Source organism: Hypanus sabinus, chromosome 8 (assembly GCF_030144855.1).
Source record: "Hypanus sabinus isolate sHypSab1 chromosome 8, sHypSab1.hap1, whole genome shotgun sequence".
In the NCBI taxonomy this organism is placed as follows: Eukaryota; Metazoa; Chordata; class Chondrichthyes; order Myliobatiformes; family Dasyatidae; genus Hypanus; species Hypanus sabinus.
Window position 1 is genome coordinate 143,480,646 of NC_082713.1, and position 17,980 is coordinate 143,498,625.

At 42.3% G+C, this 17,980-nt stretch overlaps 1 protein-coding gene across 1 annotated transcript in view; it reads left to right on the forward strand.

Moving 5' to 3' along the window:
- The window catches only part of cacna1c (calcium channel, voltage-dependent, L type, alpha 1C subunit), a 615,084-nt gene that overhangs the window by 505,739 nt on the left and 91,365 nt on the right, over positions 1-17,980 (forward strand). The window contains exons 33-34 of the mRNA XM_059978076.1: positions 650-715; positions 6,309-6,400. Of these exons, the coding sequence (XP_059834059.1) occupies positions 650-715; positions 6,309-6,400 (158 nt within the window). The remainder of the gene's footprint in view (positions 1-649; positions 716-6,308; positions 6,401-17,980) is intronic.

The window sequence follows — 17,980 nt, forward strand, 5'->3', positions numbered from 1 at the left end:
GCACACTGGCAGCTGGCTGAGTGATGACTCGTGACTCATCACTCAAGCACACAAGCCACTCTTTGTCGCACCCCCTGAAATTCGGGAACCCCTGGTTTAAGTTAATCCCATCTGAGAACGTAATGGGCAAACACTAATCCAGTTAAAGATGGAACACAGAACAAAATATACTTTTAATGCACTTAGTTGTATGGTTTCTGGGTTTATCCAATTGCTTGCACTATCCATCTCATAGAGAGTGCTTTACTGAAATAGCTTTCTCAACAGTTCAGTGAAAAACGCCTTCAAGCCTATGGACAGTTCTAAGTGTTATAAGCATCCTGCACCAGTGAATCAACTGCAAAATTTAATTCTTAATCTTTATTTAACAGTTGGTTTGAATTCCCTTTAGCTATTTAGAAAATAGAAGAGATCTTACAGATCAAAACTGCTTTAACTAATAAAAATGACAATCTTTTATGACAGTTCTGTGATTCAATACCTGACTTGCTCCTAAATGGGCAGCAATGCTAGGTCTTGTATTTTTTTCTGATCATTCTAGTAGCTTTCTGTAACTAAGAGATAAAAATGTCACCATTTGTCAAGAATTACTGCACTCAGCAGCAGTACTGTTCAATGTTCATTAATGATGTTTTAACTGTCTTTACAGGCACTACCATACGTTGCTCTTTTGATAGTTATGCTATTTTTCATCTATGCTGTGATTGGAATGCAGGTAAGTATTTTTGTATTGTTAGGAACTGACTTGTCATATCATCTACAGTGAACTGTGGTTAATTGGGCTATCAGTTAATTGGGACAGCCATTTATCTGGGACAACTCTTACAGAACAAAAACGAATCAAGAAAATAACCAGATTTTGTTTGTTTATTTGGGACACTATGCTGCTTAACTGGGACAAAAGACTGTTGCTAACTAGTTTCAGTCACGTGCACATATATGGTAGTTAGACACTACACCATGTTTAGAGCAAGCAGTTTTTAAGTAGCAATAGTTGCATATGTTTATGCTCAAAAAGCAGTGAATTTCATCACAAACAGTTGGTGAGAAATAAGCAGTAAGACAATTTAGAAATGGCCGAAAGTCAAAATGAAACAACTTCACTACTTCAACAAATTAGGAACTACAAAGAATTTCAATCATCTTGAATGTTACAATGAAAATGAAAATTTGGGGCATGAAGTGGTATCTAGCAAGCATCAGTCACATGCAGTTGTGTGGCTATTAGACACTACACTGAGCTTAGAGCAAGCAGTTATTAAATAGTGTCATTTGCATATGTTTGTGTTATGTTATTCATTTAGGCCAACCAATGCGGATTTTTGGAATTACTTACATGAAGAAAATGAAGGCAGTCCATTATCTGCACTATCTCATTCATTTACAGTCATTTAAAAGAACACGGCAGCATACACTGGATGAATTCTTCTGTCACCAACTATTAGAAACTACTGTAATACACAGTTTTATAATACTGTAGCAATATGGGTAGTGTTCCAATTTGTTCTGTATTTCATCTAAATGCATAATTTGTTACTCAGATAAATAAATGGTAGTTTGTCTTTTTTAAACTACTTCCATGAAACCATAGCTAATTGAGGCAGCTGCTTAATTGGGCCAAAATGTACTGGTCCTGGTGCGTCCCAATTAATCAGAATCCACTGTATTTCATTTAGCGATATATAACAAAAACAGGGCAAAGAAGGTGTAAAATTGCACATTTATTACTCTAGTGAGTGATATCTTGTAGTTCAGTATATATGCTGCTATATGTTGATGCTTTATTCAAAAATATTACATACATTATAGTACTTATTAAATTGTGTCAAATTAATGAGCTTTACTCTTGCTACTGGATGCAAGAGAACATACTACCTCTCTCCAGCTAAATGTGGTCCTCCCACAACCGTGGAACTTTTGCTAATCGGAAGAACCATCTAAAATATTTAAAATATTATGCAATCTAAGATATTATTGAATATTTATCAAGTAAAAATGATAACATCCTTCTCCCATTACCTTCCAACCAAAGCAAGAAGTAATTAATTCATCATGAATAACAGCCCAACTGAGAGCAACTGAAGTTTTCTTCCCATCTTAATTCCTCAAAACCAGAACAATAGAGCTTGCGTTAATCCAGTCATTCATGCTGCTCCCAGAACAAACATAGTCATGCTAAGAATCTCATTGTATCAATGTATCTATCCACAAATACTAAGTATGGTTTACATTGGAAATACTGTGTAGAGAATGTAAAATATTGCAGCATAGACCGTAAGGCAAAGGAGCACAATGAGGCCATTCAACCCTTCAAGTCTACTCCACCATTTGATCATGGTTGATTTTTTCCCCCTCTCAATCCCATTTCTCCTGACCGCTCCCTGTAGCCATTGATGCCTTTACTAATCAAGAATTTATCAACCTTGAACAGGTCCTTTGGCTTACAATACATGTGCTGTCCATGATGCCAAATCAAATTAGTCACATCTACTTAAACCTGGTCAAAAGCCATCCATACAACCCCTGTTCATGTGCCTGTCTAGGTGCTCTTAACTGTTTCAATCACATCTACTTCCTCTCACTGTCCTGACAGAAAAATCCATGTATCTACCATTTTCTTTGTGAAAAAAACTTGCCTTGAAACTTCCCCATCTCACCTTAATTGTATACCATCTGGAGTTTAACATTTACCCTTGGGTAAATAACCTGACTATCTAGCCTATCTATGCCTCTCATAATTTTTCTATACTTTTATCAGGTTGGCCCTCAGCCTCCAACACTCCAGAGGAAATGATCTAAGTCTGTCCAGCCTCTCATAGCTAGGCACCCTCGAACTGAAGCAATATCTTTGCAAGCCTTTTTTGTACCTTCTCTAAAGGCTTCTTATCCTTCCTTTATTGCAGGAACCAGAACTGCACACAACACTCCAAACAAGCTGTAACCAAGCTCATACTGTACAATTGCAACGTGACTTGCCAACTTTAAAACTCAGTGTGCCCCCCCCCCCATCCAATTAGAAAAGTATGCTGAAAGCCTTCTTTACCAACCTCTATGTGTGTTTCCACTTGCAGGGAGCTATGGACTTGCACCCCAAGATCCCTCTGTACATTAATGATTCAGAGGGTCTTGCTGTTTACTGTATACTTTCCCATTATTTTTGACCTCCCAAAAAGCAACGCCTCACACACACTGTCCACCAGTTATCTTCCCAAGAAAGAGATCTTGCGGTCCAAGTTCATAGCTCCATGAAAGTGTCTACACAGGTTGGTGGGGTGTTTGAGAAGGTTCATGGAATGCTTCCTTTTATTAGTTACGGCATTGAGTTAAAAAATTAAGAGATTATGATGTAACGTTATAGATCTGTGGTTGGGCCACATCTGGAGTCTTGCGTACAGTTCTAGTCACCCCACTATAGGAAGGAATTTGAGGCTTTGGTGAGGGTGCAGAAGAGGTTTAACAGGCGCTCCCTCATTTAAAGAGAAAGTGTTATGAGAAGCTGGACAAACTTGGGTTGTTTTCTCCGGAGTGGTGGTGGCCAAGGGGAGACCTGATAGAGGTTTGTAAGATTATGAGAGACGTAGATAGAGTAGACAGGGAATATCTTTTTCACAGGGTAGAAGTGTCATACCACAGGGCTTTGTTGGAAGTGAGAGAGGGTAGGTTCAAAGGGGTTGTGAGGGGTAAGTTTTTTGCTCAGAGTGGATTGCACTGCCTGGTGTGGTGGTAGAGGCAAATGAATCAGAGGCTTTTAAGGAACATTTAGATAAGTATGTGAACATGAGAAAGGTGGAGGTATATGGACATTGTGTAGGTAGGAAGGATTCATTTTGGGGGGTTTTCTATTTACTTTTTAGCTGGTTCTCAACAATGTGAGCCCAAGGGCCTGTACCTGTGCTGTACTGTTCTAGGTTCTATACGCTGTGTATCCTTCGCAACCTTCCTCACTATCTACAGCTCCACCAAATTCCGTGTCTGAAAACATACCATTCAGACACCTATATTTATGTAATATATATCACAAACAGCAAATGTCCCATCACTGATCCTGTAGAACACCACAGCTCACATTCAGAATAATATCCCTCCACCACTGCCCTTCATCTGTTGTGGCCATGCCAATTCTGAACGCAAACTACCAAGTCTCTGTGGATCTCACGTACCTTAATCCTTCTTAATCCCTCACTACACCATGAAGGATCTTGAAGAATGCTTTACACTGTCTTAACCTCATTAATTATCATCGTCACCTATTCAAGAAACTTAATCAAGTTTGTAAGACATGACCTTCCTAGCACACATCCATGCTGACTACCTGTAATACTGTAAATCTAATCTTTTCCAAATGTGGGTAAATCCTGTTCCTAAGAACGTTTTCCAGTAGTTTCCCTGTAAGTCTCAACTGCCTGTAATATCAGAGTTTGCCCCTATTTCCTTTCTTGAACAAAGAAACAACATTGGCTATTCTCCATTCCTCTGGGATCCCACCTATGGCTAAGTAGAATACAAAGATCTGTCAGGGCCCCAGCAATCTTCCTCCTTGTCTCTTTTTCAATAACCTGGGATAGATTCCATCAAGCCCTGGGGAATGTATCCATCATAATGTTTTCAAATGACCCATCTACCCCTCCTTCATGTTAATATATCTTAGAATATCAGCATAGTCCTCCCTGATCTCATGAACCTTCATGTCCTACTCCTTGGTGAATAGCAATGTGAATTACCCATTTGGTACCTCGCCCATTTCCTCTAGCTCCAAGCATTCATTTCCTCCATTGTCTGTGAGTGGTCTTACCTTCTCCCTAGCTATCTCCTTGTTTTTAACATATAAAATGACCTGGGATTCTCCTTAATCCTAGTCACCAAGGACCTTTCATTGCCCCTTTTAGCCCTCGTGATACCCTGTTTAAGTTCTTTCCTACTTCCTTTATAGTCTTCAATAGCCTATCTGATTTCCTAAACTGTACATTTGCTTCCTTTTTCTTCTTGGCTATAGTTAGAGCATCTTTTGCTATCCAGGGTTCCCAAACTTCGCCATTCTTGCCTTTCTCCTCATAGGAATATTTTGATCTTGAATTCTGACCTACTGGTCTTTAAATGACTCTCACATGTTAGATGTCGACTTACCCAACAACAGCTGCTCCCAATCTACTCTCCCATATCCTATCTAACTCTGTTCTTGCCCCAATTTTGCTTTTTCTCAGGAAGTTCAATCTTAACCCTTGTGAAAAATATTTTTGGTAATGCAGTCAAAAATAGCAAGTACAAAATCTACATAGATATTGTGTTGAAGAATTACTTAAAAGAGCAGTAAAAGACAGTAAGATGCAGTTAAGGAGAGGGATTTTCAGATTTTGGAGCATAAAATCTAGCACTGCGTGCTGTGGTAGAATAAAAATAAGGAAGAATTATACACGATCAGAGTATAGTGTATAGTTTCGGAGGAAATTATAGAGATAGGGGTGAATTATTGAAGACTTTGAACAAAATTATAAAAATTTTAAAGAGGCAGGGATCAAGAGATGCATTTTCTGGAGACTGGGAAGCCCGTGGTACTGAAGGTAATATGCAATTAGAAGTTCAACTATGATTCAGGTAATATATTGTGTACAGTTTAGTTCTGCATCTGAGTATGATAGAGAAATAAGCAGAATTAGATGAGGGGCAACACAAAAAAAAGGTGAAAGAATTCAGGTGAAGTAGCACTATGGAGTGAAATGAGCAGACGACATTGTGGGTTTAGAACTTTTATTAGTATGATGAAAGACCTCAACCCTAAATTTTGACTGCCCACTTCCCTCCATAAATGTTGCTTGAACAGTTGAGTTCTTCAGCTTTGCTCCAGATTTCTAGCATCTACAATCTATAATGTCTTCAGGATTAGATGCAGGTAATGGTGGAGGTATAGACATTGTCTTCCACCTTTTGGATATGATAGGGTCTTTTAAGAGACTCCTGGACAGGTACATGGAGCTTAGAAAAATAGAGGGCTATGGGTAAACCTAGGTAATTTCTAAAGTAAGTACACGCTCAGCACAGCATTGTGGGCTGAAGGGCCTGTATTGTGCTGTAGATTTTCTATGTTTCTATGTTTCTTCATATTTAAGGGAGGAAATTTCTGCTCATTTAATATGAATGTCAACAAGCAGTGGGATGAATTTCATACAGTGGAGTGGTTGAGATAGCTTGTGGTGAGGTAGAACTCAGTGCAATTAATGCATGTAGAACCTATTAAGTTTTCCAGATGATGTCAATATTGAGCCAATATAAGATAATAAATTAATATGAATTTATTTGCTTCATTATTGTAGGTATTTGGTAAGATTGCCATTGATGATGAGACTCAAATTAACAGGAACAACAATTTCCAAACCTTTCCACAAGCTGTTCTGTTGCTCTTCAGGTTTGTAATTATACTCACTTATACTTCTAAAATGATCACTTAGTTGGTGCTATCCAATAAACCTTGATGCTGGTGCTTTAATGGTTCTTTAATTACAGATTGCAGCATTCCTTCTCTACATAAAATATTCGATATGATGAGACTAACTACCCAAAGATGCCTTCACTCATCAATTTTCAATATAGAATGTAGAACATACATAAAACTAGTTATGATGTTTGAAATTAATATTTCAGGATCAATATCCTGAAGACTGGTAACTCATAAAAATTATTGTTCTCCATTGTGATAGATTTTCTTTTTAATTTCTTGGCAGGTGTTTATCCTTTTCAGGGTAATCAGCTGTACTACCTGGTTACACAGAGATGCATAGACTTTGTGGTTAAAAGGATGAGATCAGGGCCTCCTCTGTAGGCTCAGCTTTTCTTTGTATCTACTAATATATTTTGTTATAGAAACCAAACAAGTTATACAGCATGGAACCAAGCCCTTTGACCCAATTCATCCCCCTTTGATCAAGGTGCCTTTATAAGATACCTTGATTTGCTTGTGTTTGGCCCATACTTCTCTAAACCTTTCTTATCCATGTACCTGTAAATGGCTTTTGAACACCGTAATTGTACCTGGCTCTACCACTTCCTCTGACTTGATCATTCATGTACCAACCACCCTCTCTGTAAAAACAATGCCCCTTACTTCTCCTTTAAATCTTTCTCATCTAACTTTAAATTTATGGTTTTGTGTTTTAGATTCCTCTTGCTTGGGAAAAGATATAGTTTTAAACTCTTCTACCCCAGGGAAAAATATAATGATTATCTACCCTATCCATGCCCCATAGTATTTTAAGGTCAGCTCTTACTTTCCTTTGTTCCAGGGTAAACAGTCCCAGTTTATCCAGTCTGTCCTTTTTACTCCAGCCAGTCAACATCCATGTGAATCCTTTCTGGATCCTTTCTTGTCTAGTTATGCATTTGATGCGGTGTGGCAACCATAACTACAAACAAAACTCAGGGAGCAGTCTGAACCACATCTCGTAACTTGATGCCTTTACTCTTGTTTTTATTGTCCTAACCAATGCAGGCAAGCATGTCATATGTCTTCTTCCTGCCTGACTGTGTCAGCATTTTCAGGAAGCTATGTACTTATACCTGTAGGTCTCTGTGCTCCATGCACTCCCTAGAACCTTGCTATTCACTATGTATGTCCTGCTCTGGTTTGACTTCTCAAATAAATTACTTTGGATCTACCTGAGATAAGTTCCAATTGTCATTACTTTTCCCACTTTCTCAGTCAACCTAGATATTATCGTAAGTTAGGAAACTTTCTTCATTGTCTCCTCTGCCACCTATTTGGAGCAAACTTACTTATCATGCTTCCTATATTTTCATCCAGATCATGAATATAAATGAAAACTAACAGGGTACCCTGAACCAATCCCTGTGGCACACCATTGGTCCAGTCCTCCCGTCAGAAAAACACACACCACTCTTAGCCTCCTACCGCCAAGCCAATTTTTGTATCCAATTTGCTGACTCACCCTGGATGCCAGATGTTCTCAACTTCCAGACCAGCTTACCATCTATGACCTTGTCAAAGGCCTTGCGGAAGTCCACGTAGATGACATCTACTACCCTGCTCAATCAATTCTCTTGGTTATCTCTGTAAAATATGTAGTTATATCTGTAAGACTTGATTTCCCATGCACAAAGCCCAGCTAACTATCCCTCAGTTATTGCCTTTCAAAGTGCAGATAGGTCCTTTCCTTCAAAATTCATTCCATTAACTTTCCTACCCCTGATAACAGCCTTAAAGGCATGTATTTTCCTGGCTTTCCCTCACAGATGTCTGAAATTTGCCATCCTTCAGTCTTTCAGAACCTTACCTGTAGCTAATGAAGATTTAGAGATCTCTGCCAGAACCATAGTAATTTATTCCTTTTCTTTCCTCAATATCTTAAGATACACCTGATCATGCCACAGGTATTTATCGACTTCAAGACCTCAATGTCCTTTATTTGAAATATTGATACAATCCAAAATATTAATGTTCCTTTCCCCGCTTCCATATCCTTTTCTGTAAACACAAATAAGATATATTAAGAGCATTTGATGGTGCTGGGCCTGTAATCTCTGGAACTCAGAAGAATGAGGGGTGATCTCACAGAAACCTATCAAAAAGTGGAAGCCATGATAGAGTGGGTGTGGAGAGGATGTTCCCTAAGGTGGGAGAATCCAAGACTAGAGGACACAGCCCCAGAATAGAGGGGTGTTCTTTTAAAATGGAGATGGGGAGGAATTTCTTTAGCCAGAGAGTGGTGAATTGGTGGAATTCTTTACCACAGGCAGCTGTGGAGGTCAAGTCTTTTTGTATATTTAAGGCAGAGGTTGATATATTGTGATTGATCTGGCCATGAAGGGATACAAGTTCAAAAGTGAAAGCAGGAAATTGGGGCTGAGCAGACTCGATGGGCCTACGTCTTATGGTCTATTTAAGACCTTTCCCATCTCCCATGTCTCCATAAATAAATGACCATACTGATAGTTTAGGAACCTTCTCTCCCGGGTTAACTTTTTGCTTTTAACATACTTAAAGAAACTTTTAGGATTCTCATTCATCTTATCTGCCAGGAATCCATTGTGTCCACATTTTACCCTCTTACTTTCTGTAGTGTACTTTTACATTCTCCTCAAGTGATTTGCCTGATGTCAGCTTCATTTACCTAACATATGCCTCCTTATCTCTGACCTGAGCCTCTATATCCTTCATTGCCAAGGGTTTCCTGATGTTGCTAGCCTTGCCTTTACTCCAACAGGAACATTTTCTTGATTGTTCTTAATTAGACGCAACCTCAAAGGTTTCGGAGAGCAGGTTGCTGAATGGGGATGAGGAGGGGTAAGAGGATCAGCCATGATTGAATGGTGGTGCAGACTTGGTTGGCCAGCTGGCCTAATTCTGCTCTGATATCTTATGGTCTTGTACAAGCTCTGGAGTCTCCCTTTCTAGCTTTTAAAAGCCTCCTACTCACTTTACCTGCCAACAGCACCTTCCAATCAAGTTCCTGTCAAAAGTATGCTTCACCTTATTTTGGACGTTAATTTCTGGACCAGTCCTATCCTTTTTCATAGCTATGCACACAAAATGCTGGAGGAACTCAGCAGATCAGGGAGAATCTATGGAAAAGAGTTAAACAGTTGGCATTTTGGGCAGAATCCCTTCATCAGAGTCCACGGATGCTGCCTGACTTGCTGAGTTCCATCAGCATTTTGCATGCATTGCTTGAATTTCCAGCATCTGCAGATTTCCTCGTGTTTACATATTGACTCAGAAAGCTTTCCTGAACAAACTTTCCTGATCAATATTAGGGCAGCTAAAACTTCCTACTATTACTTTCCCATCGTGCTTGCCAAGATTTATGAGGACATTGCCAGGACTAGAAGGTCTAAGTTTCCTTGTCCTGTAAATGCCTGCAAGAAAATGAATCTCAAGCTATTTTATGGTAACATAAATTTCACTTTGAAAATTGATATTGAGATTGTATATTAAGAAAGTTAGTCAGGCTAGATACCACAGCATTTTGGGGTGACATGGTAGCTTAGCAGTTAGCATAATGTTATTACAGTGACAGCAACCTGGGTTCAGTTCTGACACTGTTTGTAAGAATCTGTACGTTCTCCCCGTGACTGCGGGTATTTCCTCTGGGTGCTCGGGTTTCCTCACACATTCCAAAAACATGCAGGGTAGTTGGTTTATTGGTCACATGTGCGTATCTGGGTGGTGGAGCTCACTGGGGTGGAAGGGCCTTGTAACCATATTGTATCTCAAATCAAAGTAATAAAAAACAATCCTTTCCCCAGGTTAGGGTGTCCAGAACTAGGAGGCGTAGGTTAAGGGTGTAAGAGTACAGACTTAAAAGGGATCTGGGTGGCAACGTTTTGTACAGAGAGTGATGAGTTTATGAAATCAACTGCCAGATGAAGCAGCTGAGGCAGGTACAATAAGAATATACTATATATTATAAGAATCTCCTGGCTGGATACCTGGAGGGGCTGAACACAGGAAACTGGAACCAGCTAGGTGGACACCATGGTTGGCATGGACTAGTTGGGCCAAAGGCTTTGTATCCATGTTGTATTGCTCTTTGAATCTATGGTAAAGCTTCTACCAATGCATAAAAGAAAGGTAGCAACTGCAGATCCCCCACAGTCACAAAAATAAGAATTTGTAATGGAGAACAAAGAAATAGCAGAGTGAAACTAAATTGGTTGTGTCCTAACTAGCTTTCCAATGCAGGGCAACCAAAGGTCTAATGAAAAGGAGGAATCAATAGAAATTAGTATTGGCTAACAAAGAAGTGCTGGAAAAATTAAACTGAATAAATCTGCAAACACAAGGAAATCTGCAGATGCTGGAAATTCAAACAACTACACACACAAAATGCTGGTGGAACACAGCAGGCCAGGCAACATCTATAGGGAGAAGCACTGTCGACGTTTTGGGCCGAGACCCTTCGTCAGGACTAACCGAAAGGAAAGATAGTAAGAGATTTGAAAGTAGTAGGGGGAGGAGGAAATGCGAAATGATGGGAGAAGACCGGAGGGGGTGGGGTGAAGCTGAGAGCTGGAAAGGTGATTGGCAAAAGTGATACAGAGCTGGAGAAGGAAAAGGATCATGCGACGGGAGGCCTCAGGAGAAAGAAGGAGGGGGTGAGCACCAGAGGGAGATGGAGAACAGGCAAACAACTAAATATGTCAGGGATGGGGTAAGAAGGGGAGGAGGGGCATTAACGGAAGTTAGAGAAGTCAATGTTCATGCCATCAGGTTGGAGGCTACCCAGCCGGTATATAAGGTGTTGTTCCTCCAACCTGAGTTTGGATTCATTTTGACAATAGAGGAGACCATGGATAGACATATCAGAATGGGAATGGGATGTGGAATTATAATGTGTGGCCACTGGGAGATCCTGCTTTCTCTGGCGGACCGAGCGTAGGTGTTCAGCAAAACGGTCTCCCAGTCTGCGTCGGGTCTCACCAATATATAAAAGGCCACACTGGGAATGGATGGGGTGAGGGCAGATCTGCGGGAAATGGGAGAGATGCCCTCACCCCATCCACCCGCCACCACACTTGGGATAGGGTTCTCCTTGTCCTTACCTACCACCCCACCAGCCTCCAGATCCAACGTATAATTCTCCGTAACTTCCGCCGCCTCCAAGAGGATCCCACTACCAAACACATTTTTCCCTCCCCCCCCTTCTGCTTTCCACAGGGATCGCTCCCTAAGCAACTCCCTTGTCCACTCGTCCACCCCATCCCTTCCCACCGATCTCCCTCCTGGCACTTATCCTTGTAAACGGAACAAGTGCTACACCTGCCCTTACACTTCCTCCCTCACCACCATTCAGGGCCCCAGACAGTCCTTCCAAGTGAGGCGACACTTCACCTGTGAGTCGGCCGGTGTGGTATACTGCGTCCGGTGCTCCCGGTGTGGCCTTTTATATATTGGTGAGACCCAACGCAGACTGGGAGACCGTTTCGCTGAACACCTACGCTCTGTCCGCCAGAGCAAGCAGGATCTCCCAGTGGCCACACATTTTAATTCCACGTCCCATTCCCATTCCGATATGTCTATCCATGGCCTCCACTACTGTCAAGATGAATCCACACTCAGGTTGGAGGAACAACACCTTATATACCGGCTGGGTAGCCTCCAACCTGATGGCATGAACATTGACTTCTCTAACTTCCGTTAATGCCCCCTCCTCCCCTTCTTACCCCATCCCTGACATATTTAGTTGTTTGCCTGTTCTCCATCTCCCTCTGGTGCTCCCCTCCCCCTTTCTTTCTCCTGAGGCCTCCCGTCCCATAATCCTTTCCCTTCTCCAGCTCTGTATCACTTTTGCCAATCACCTTTCAAGCTCTCAGCTTCACCCCACCCCCTCCGGTCTTCTCCCATCATTTCGCATTTCCCCTTGCCCCCACTACTTTCAAATCTCTTACTATCTTTCCTTTCGGTTAGTCCTGATGAAGGGTCTCGGCCCGAAACGTCGACAGTGCTTCTCCCTATAGATGCTGCCTAAATAAATCTGTTCATTTTAATCTTCTCCCTGCTAGGGGACTGTGAGGTTTCCATGGAAATAGTGGATACCTCGGTTGTCATTTTCCAAATTTCAGCAGGTCGTGGAACAGTTCCTACGGATTATTTAAAAACAGAAAAGAGTGTTTAAACGGGGAACGACAGTATGGTTAGCCTATGTCTTGGTTAGTTGGTTACAGTTCAGTTTCATTATCAATAGGGAAAGTGCTGGAGTCTGTAATAACAGATGTGATAATGGTAAACACGAAAGGGTTTTAGACAACTTCGACATGGATTCATGAAAGGGAAATTGTGATTTGCAACCTACTGATGTTTTTTGTTAGGATTTAATTAGTAGATAGATATGAAAGAACCAATTAATGTATATTACTTAATTCTTTAGAAGGCCTTCAACACAACTACTGTATATATAGATTAATGTGCAATTTTAAAGCATGTGGGGTTGGAAGATAAAATAATGGATTAAAACTTGGTTGACAAACAAGAAACAGAGAATTATAAATGGGCTTTTTTAGGTGGCAGAAAGTGACCTTTTGGCTGCCAAAGGGATCAGTTCGAGAGATTCATCGACGTTTTGGATGAAGGAACTGAATATGGGGTGCACAATAGCGTAGTGGTGGGCACAAATCACAGTACCAGCGAGCTGGGTTCAACCCCTGTGATTTGTGGGTGTCCTCCGGGTGCTCCAGTTTCCTCCCACAGTACAAAGACATACCGGTTGTTAGGTTATTTGATCATTTGTAAATAGTTCCATGATCGGGCTAGGGTTAAATCAAGGGTTGCGGAGCAGCACGACTCGATGGGCTGGAAGGGCCTGTTCTCTGGTGTTTCTCAATAAATAAATATTTCTGAAGTTGCCAACATCTTAAAACTGGTTGGATTATGAGTAGAGAGGAAGGTGCAAAGAGGATTCAAAGTAACTTGGACAAAGTGGGAGACAGAGTAAGAAGGCTTGGGCTCGAGAGGCTGAGGACGAGCTTGCTCCCAGTGAGGTAAGGCCGGGTGAGCTCCTTTAATTAATCTAATTAGTTTAGGAGTAGGCAATGGAGGCAGCAGTTAGGGCAGTTGAGTGTTCCGTTTGCAGTACGTGGGAAGTCAGGGCGAGCACAGCTTCCCTGATGACTACACCTGCAAAAGGTGCATCCAGCTGCAGCTCCTGACAAACCGTGTTAGGGAACTGGAGCTGGATGAGCTTCGGATCATTCAGGAGGCAGAGGCAGAAATAGACAGGAGTTTCAGGGAGATAGTCACCCCTAGGAGTCAGGAGACAGGTAGGTGGGTGACTGTCAGGAGAGGGAAGGGGAATAGACAGAATGAACAACGCACCCCTGGGGCCATTCCCATCAATAATAAGTATACTGTTTTGGATACTGTTGGTGGGGACGACTTACCAGGGACAAGTTGCAGTGGTTGTGTCTCTAGCACCGAGACTGGACCCTCAGCTCAGAAGGGAAGGAGGGAAAAGAGGAGAGCAGTAGTGATTGGGGATTCGATAGTTAGGGGGACAGATAAGAGGTTCTGTGAGAGAGTTGGAGAATCCCAGATGGTTTGTTGCCTCCCTGGTGCCAGGGTCCGCGATATCTCAGATCGAGTTCTCTGTATTCTCAAGAGGGAGGGTGAGCAGCCAGATGTCGTGGTCCATGTAGGGACCAATGGCACGGATAGGAAGAAGGAGGAGGTCCTGCAAAGAGAGTTTAGGAAGTTAGGTACAAAGTTGAAGGACAGGACCTCCAGGGTTGCAATCTCAGGATTACTACCCGTGCCACGTGCTAGTGAGGCTAGAAATTGGAAGATGATGCAGCTAACTACATGGCTAAGGAGTTGGTGCAGGAGGGAGGGCTTCATGTTTCTGGACTATTGGGCCTTTTTCCAGGGAAGGTGGGGCCTGTTCTGATGGGACGGGTTACACCTGAACTGGAGGGGGACTAATATCCTTGCAGAAAGGTTTGCTAGTGCTGCTCGGGGGGGTGGGGGGGGGGGGGGTTAAACTAAATTTGCAGGGGGAGGGGAACCAGAGTGTTAGAGCAGATAGTGAGGTGGAGGAAGATAAAGGTCATGCGAGAACTGCAATAGTGCATGGAGTAAAGCCAGACCTAACATATTAAGAGGAAAGAGAAGCAGAATAAAGGGTGTAAAGGTAGTAAGGTAGAAGGCCTGAAGTGCATGTATTTCAATGCAAGAAGCATCAGGAAGAAAGGTGATGAACTGAGAGCTTGGATACATACATGGAATTATGATGTAGTGGCCATTACAGAGCCTTGGCTGGCACCAAGGCAGGAATAGATTCTCAATATTCCTGGATTTCAGTGTTTTAAAAGGGATAGAGAGGGGGAAAGGGCAGGGATATTATTACAGCTACAGAAAAGGTGGGTAATGTAGCAGGATCCTCTTTTGAGTCAGTATGGGTAGAAGTCAGGAACAGGAAGGGAGCAGTTACTCTACTGGGTGTATTCTATAGGTCCCCTGTTAGCAGCAGAGATACCGAGGAGCAGATTGGGAGGTAGATTTTGGAAAGATGCAAAAATAACAGGGTTGTTATCATGGGTGACTTTAACTTCCCCAATATTGATTGGCACTTGATTAGTTCCAGTGGTTTAGATGGGGCAGAGCTTGTTAAGTGTGTCCAGGATGGATTCCTGTCACAGTATGTTGACAGGCGACTAGGGGGAATGCAATACTAGATCTAGTATTAGGTAACGAACCGGGTCAGGTCACAGATCTGTCAGTGGGTGAGCATCTGGGGGACAGTGACCACCGCTCCCTGACCTTTAGCATTATCATGGAAAAGGATAGAATCAGAGAGGACAGGAACATTTTTAATTGGGGAAGGACAAATGATGAGGCTATAAGGCTAGAACTTACGGGTGTGAATTGGGATGATGTTTTTGCAGGGAAATGTACTATGGACATGTGGTCGATGTTTAGGGATCTCTTGCAGGATGTTAGGGATAAGTTTGTCCCAGTGAGGAAGATAAAAATGGTAGGGTGAAGGAACCATGGGTGACAAGTGAGGTGGAAAATCTAGTCAGGTGGAAGAAGGCAGCATACATGAGGTTTAGGAAGCAAGGACCAGATGGGTCTATTGAGGAATATAGGGTAGAAAGAAAGGGGCTTAAGAAGGGGCTGAGGAGAGTAAGAAGGGGGCATGAGAGGCCTTGGCGAGTAGGGTATAGGAAAACCCCAAGGCATTCTTCAATTATATGAAGAACAAAAGGATGACAGGAGTGAAGGTAGGACCGATTAGAAATAAAGATGAAAAGATGTGCCTGAAGGCTGTGGAAGTGAGCGAGGTCCTCAATGAATACTTCTCTTCAGTATTCACCACTGAGAGGGAACTTGATGACGGTGAGGACAATAAGAGTGAGGTTGAAGTTCTGCAGCATGTTGATATTAAGGGAGAGGAGGTGTTGGAGTTGTTAAAATACATTAGGACAGATAAGTCCCTGGGGCCTGATGGAATATTCCCCAGGCTGCTCCACGAGGCAAGGGAAGAGATTGCTCAGCCTCTGGCTGGGATCTTTATGTCCTCGTTGTCCATGGGAATGGTGCTGGTGGATTGGAGGGAAGCGAATGTTGTCCCCTTGTTCAAAAAAGGTAGTAGGGATAGTCCAGGTAATTATAGACCAGTGAGCCTTACGTCTGTGGTGGGAAAGCTGTTGGAAAAGATTCTTAGAGATAGGATCTATGGGTATTCAGAGAATCATGGTCTGATCAGGGACAGTCAGCATGGTCTTGTGAAGGGCAGATCATGTCTAACAAGCCTGTTAGAGTTCTTTGACAAGGTGACCAGGCACATAGATGAGGGTAGTGCAGTGGATGTGATCTACATGGATTTTGGTAAGGCATTTGACAAGGTTCCACACAGTAGGCTTATTCAGAAAGTCAGAAGGCATGGGATCCAGGGAAGTTTTGCCAGGTGGATTCAGAATTGGCTTGCCTGCAGAAAGCAGAGGGTCGTGGTGGAGGGAATATATTCGGATTGGAGGGTTGTGACTAATGGTGTTCCACAAGGATCGGTTCTGGGACCTCTACTTCTAGTGATTTTTATTAACGACCTGGATGTGGGGGTAGAAGTGTGGGTTGGCAAGTTTGCAGATGACACAAAGGTTGGTGGTGTTGTAGTTAGTGTAGGGGATTGTCAAAGATTGCAGAGAGACATTGATAGGATGCAGAAGTGGGCTGAGAAGTGGCAGATGGAGTTCAACCCGGAGAAGTGTGAGGTGGTACACTTTGGAAGGATAAACTCCAAGGCAGAGTATAAAGTAAATGGCAGGATACTTGGTAGTGTGGAGGAGCAGAGGAATCTGGGGGTACATGTCCACAGATCCCTGAAAGTTGCCTCACAGGTAGGTAGGGTAATTTAGAAAGCTTATGGGATGTTAGCTTTCATAAGTCGAGGGATAAAGTTTAAGAGTCGCGAGGTAATGATGCAGCTCTATAAAACTCTGGTTAGGCCACACTTGGAGTAGGGTGACCAGTTCTGGTCGCACTATAGGAAGGATGTGGAAGCATTGGAAAGGGTACAGAGGAGATTTACCAGGATGCTGCCTGGTTTAGAGAGTATGCATTATGATCAGAGATTAAGGGAGCTGGGGCTTTTCTCTTTGGAGAAGAGGAGGACGAGAGAAGACATAATAGAGGTTTACAAGATATTAAGAGGAATAGATAGAGTGGACAGCCAGCGCCTCTTCCCCAGGGCACCACTGCTCAGTACAAGAGGACATGGCTTTAAGGTAAGGGGAGGGAAGTTCAAGGGGGATATTAGAGGAAGGTTTTTTACTCAGAGAGTGGTTGGTGTGTGGAATATACTGCCTGAGTTAGTGGTGGAGGCAGATACCCTAGTGAAGCTTAAGAGACTACTAGACAGGTATACAGAGGAATTTAAGGTGGGGGGATATATGGGAGGCAGGGTTTAAGGGTTGGCACAACATTGTGGGCCAAAGGGCCTGTACTGTGCTGTACTATTCTATGTTCTATAACATGCACAAAGTCGTCACCATGGGTACAACATGGGTAACTATATGAAGTTATCTACCTTCCCAAGAAAACAAGCAGGGGAATTATAAATTGGAAATGATTGATAAATGCTAATGTTTAAAGGATCTAGTGTCCTTGTACACTTATCACTGAAAGCAAAACGTAAGTACAGCAAGCACAAGAAGGCAAATGGTATGTTAGCTTTTAATGCACAGACTTTGAACATAGCAGCTAGGATTTTACAGGACCTTGGTGAGACCACAGCTGGGGTCTTACATGTGACCTTTGTTGCCTTGCCTAAGAAAGGATATACCTACTAATGGGGGCAGTGCAACAAAGATTCACTAATTTGATAGTAGGAGAGCTTCTGGCAACTAAGTATCTATTCTCTAGAGTTTAGAGATAATGATGGGAGATCTCATAGATATACAAATATATAAAATGCTGAGAGAGTTTGACAGACTGGATGCAGGCAAGGTAATTCTCATGGCAAGGGATTCCAGAAGCAAG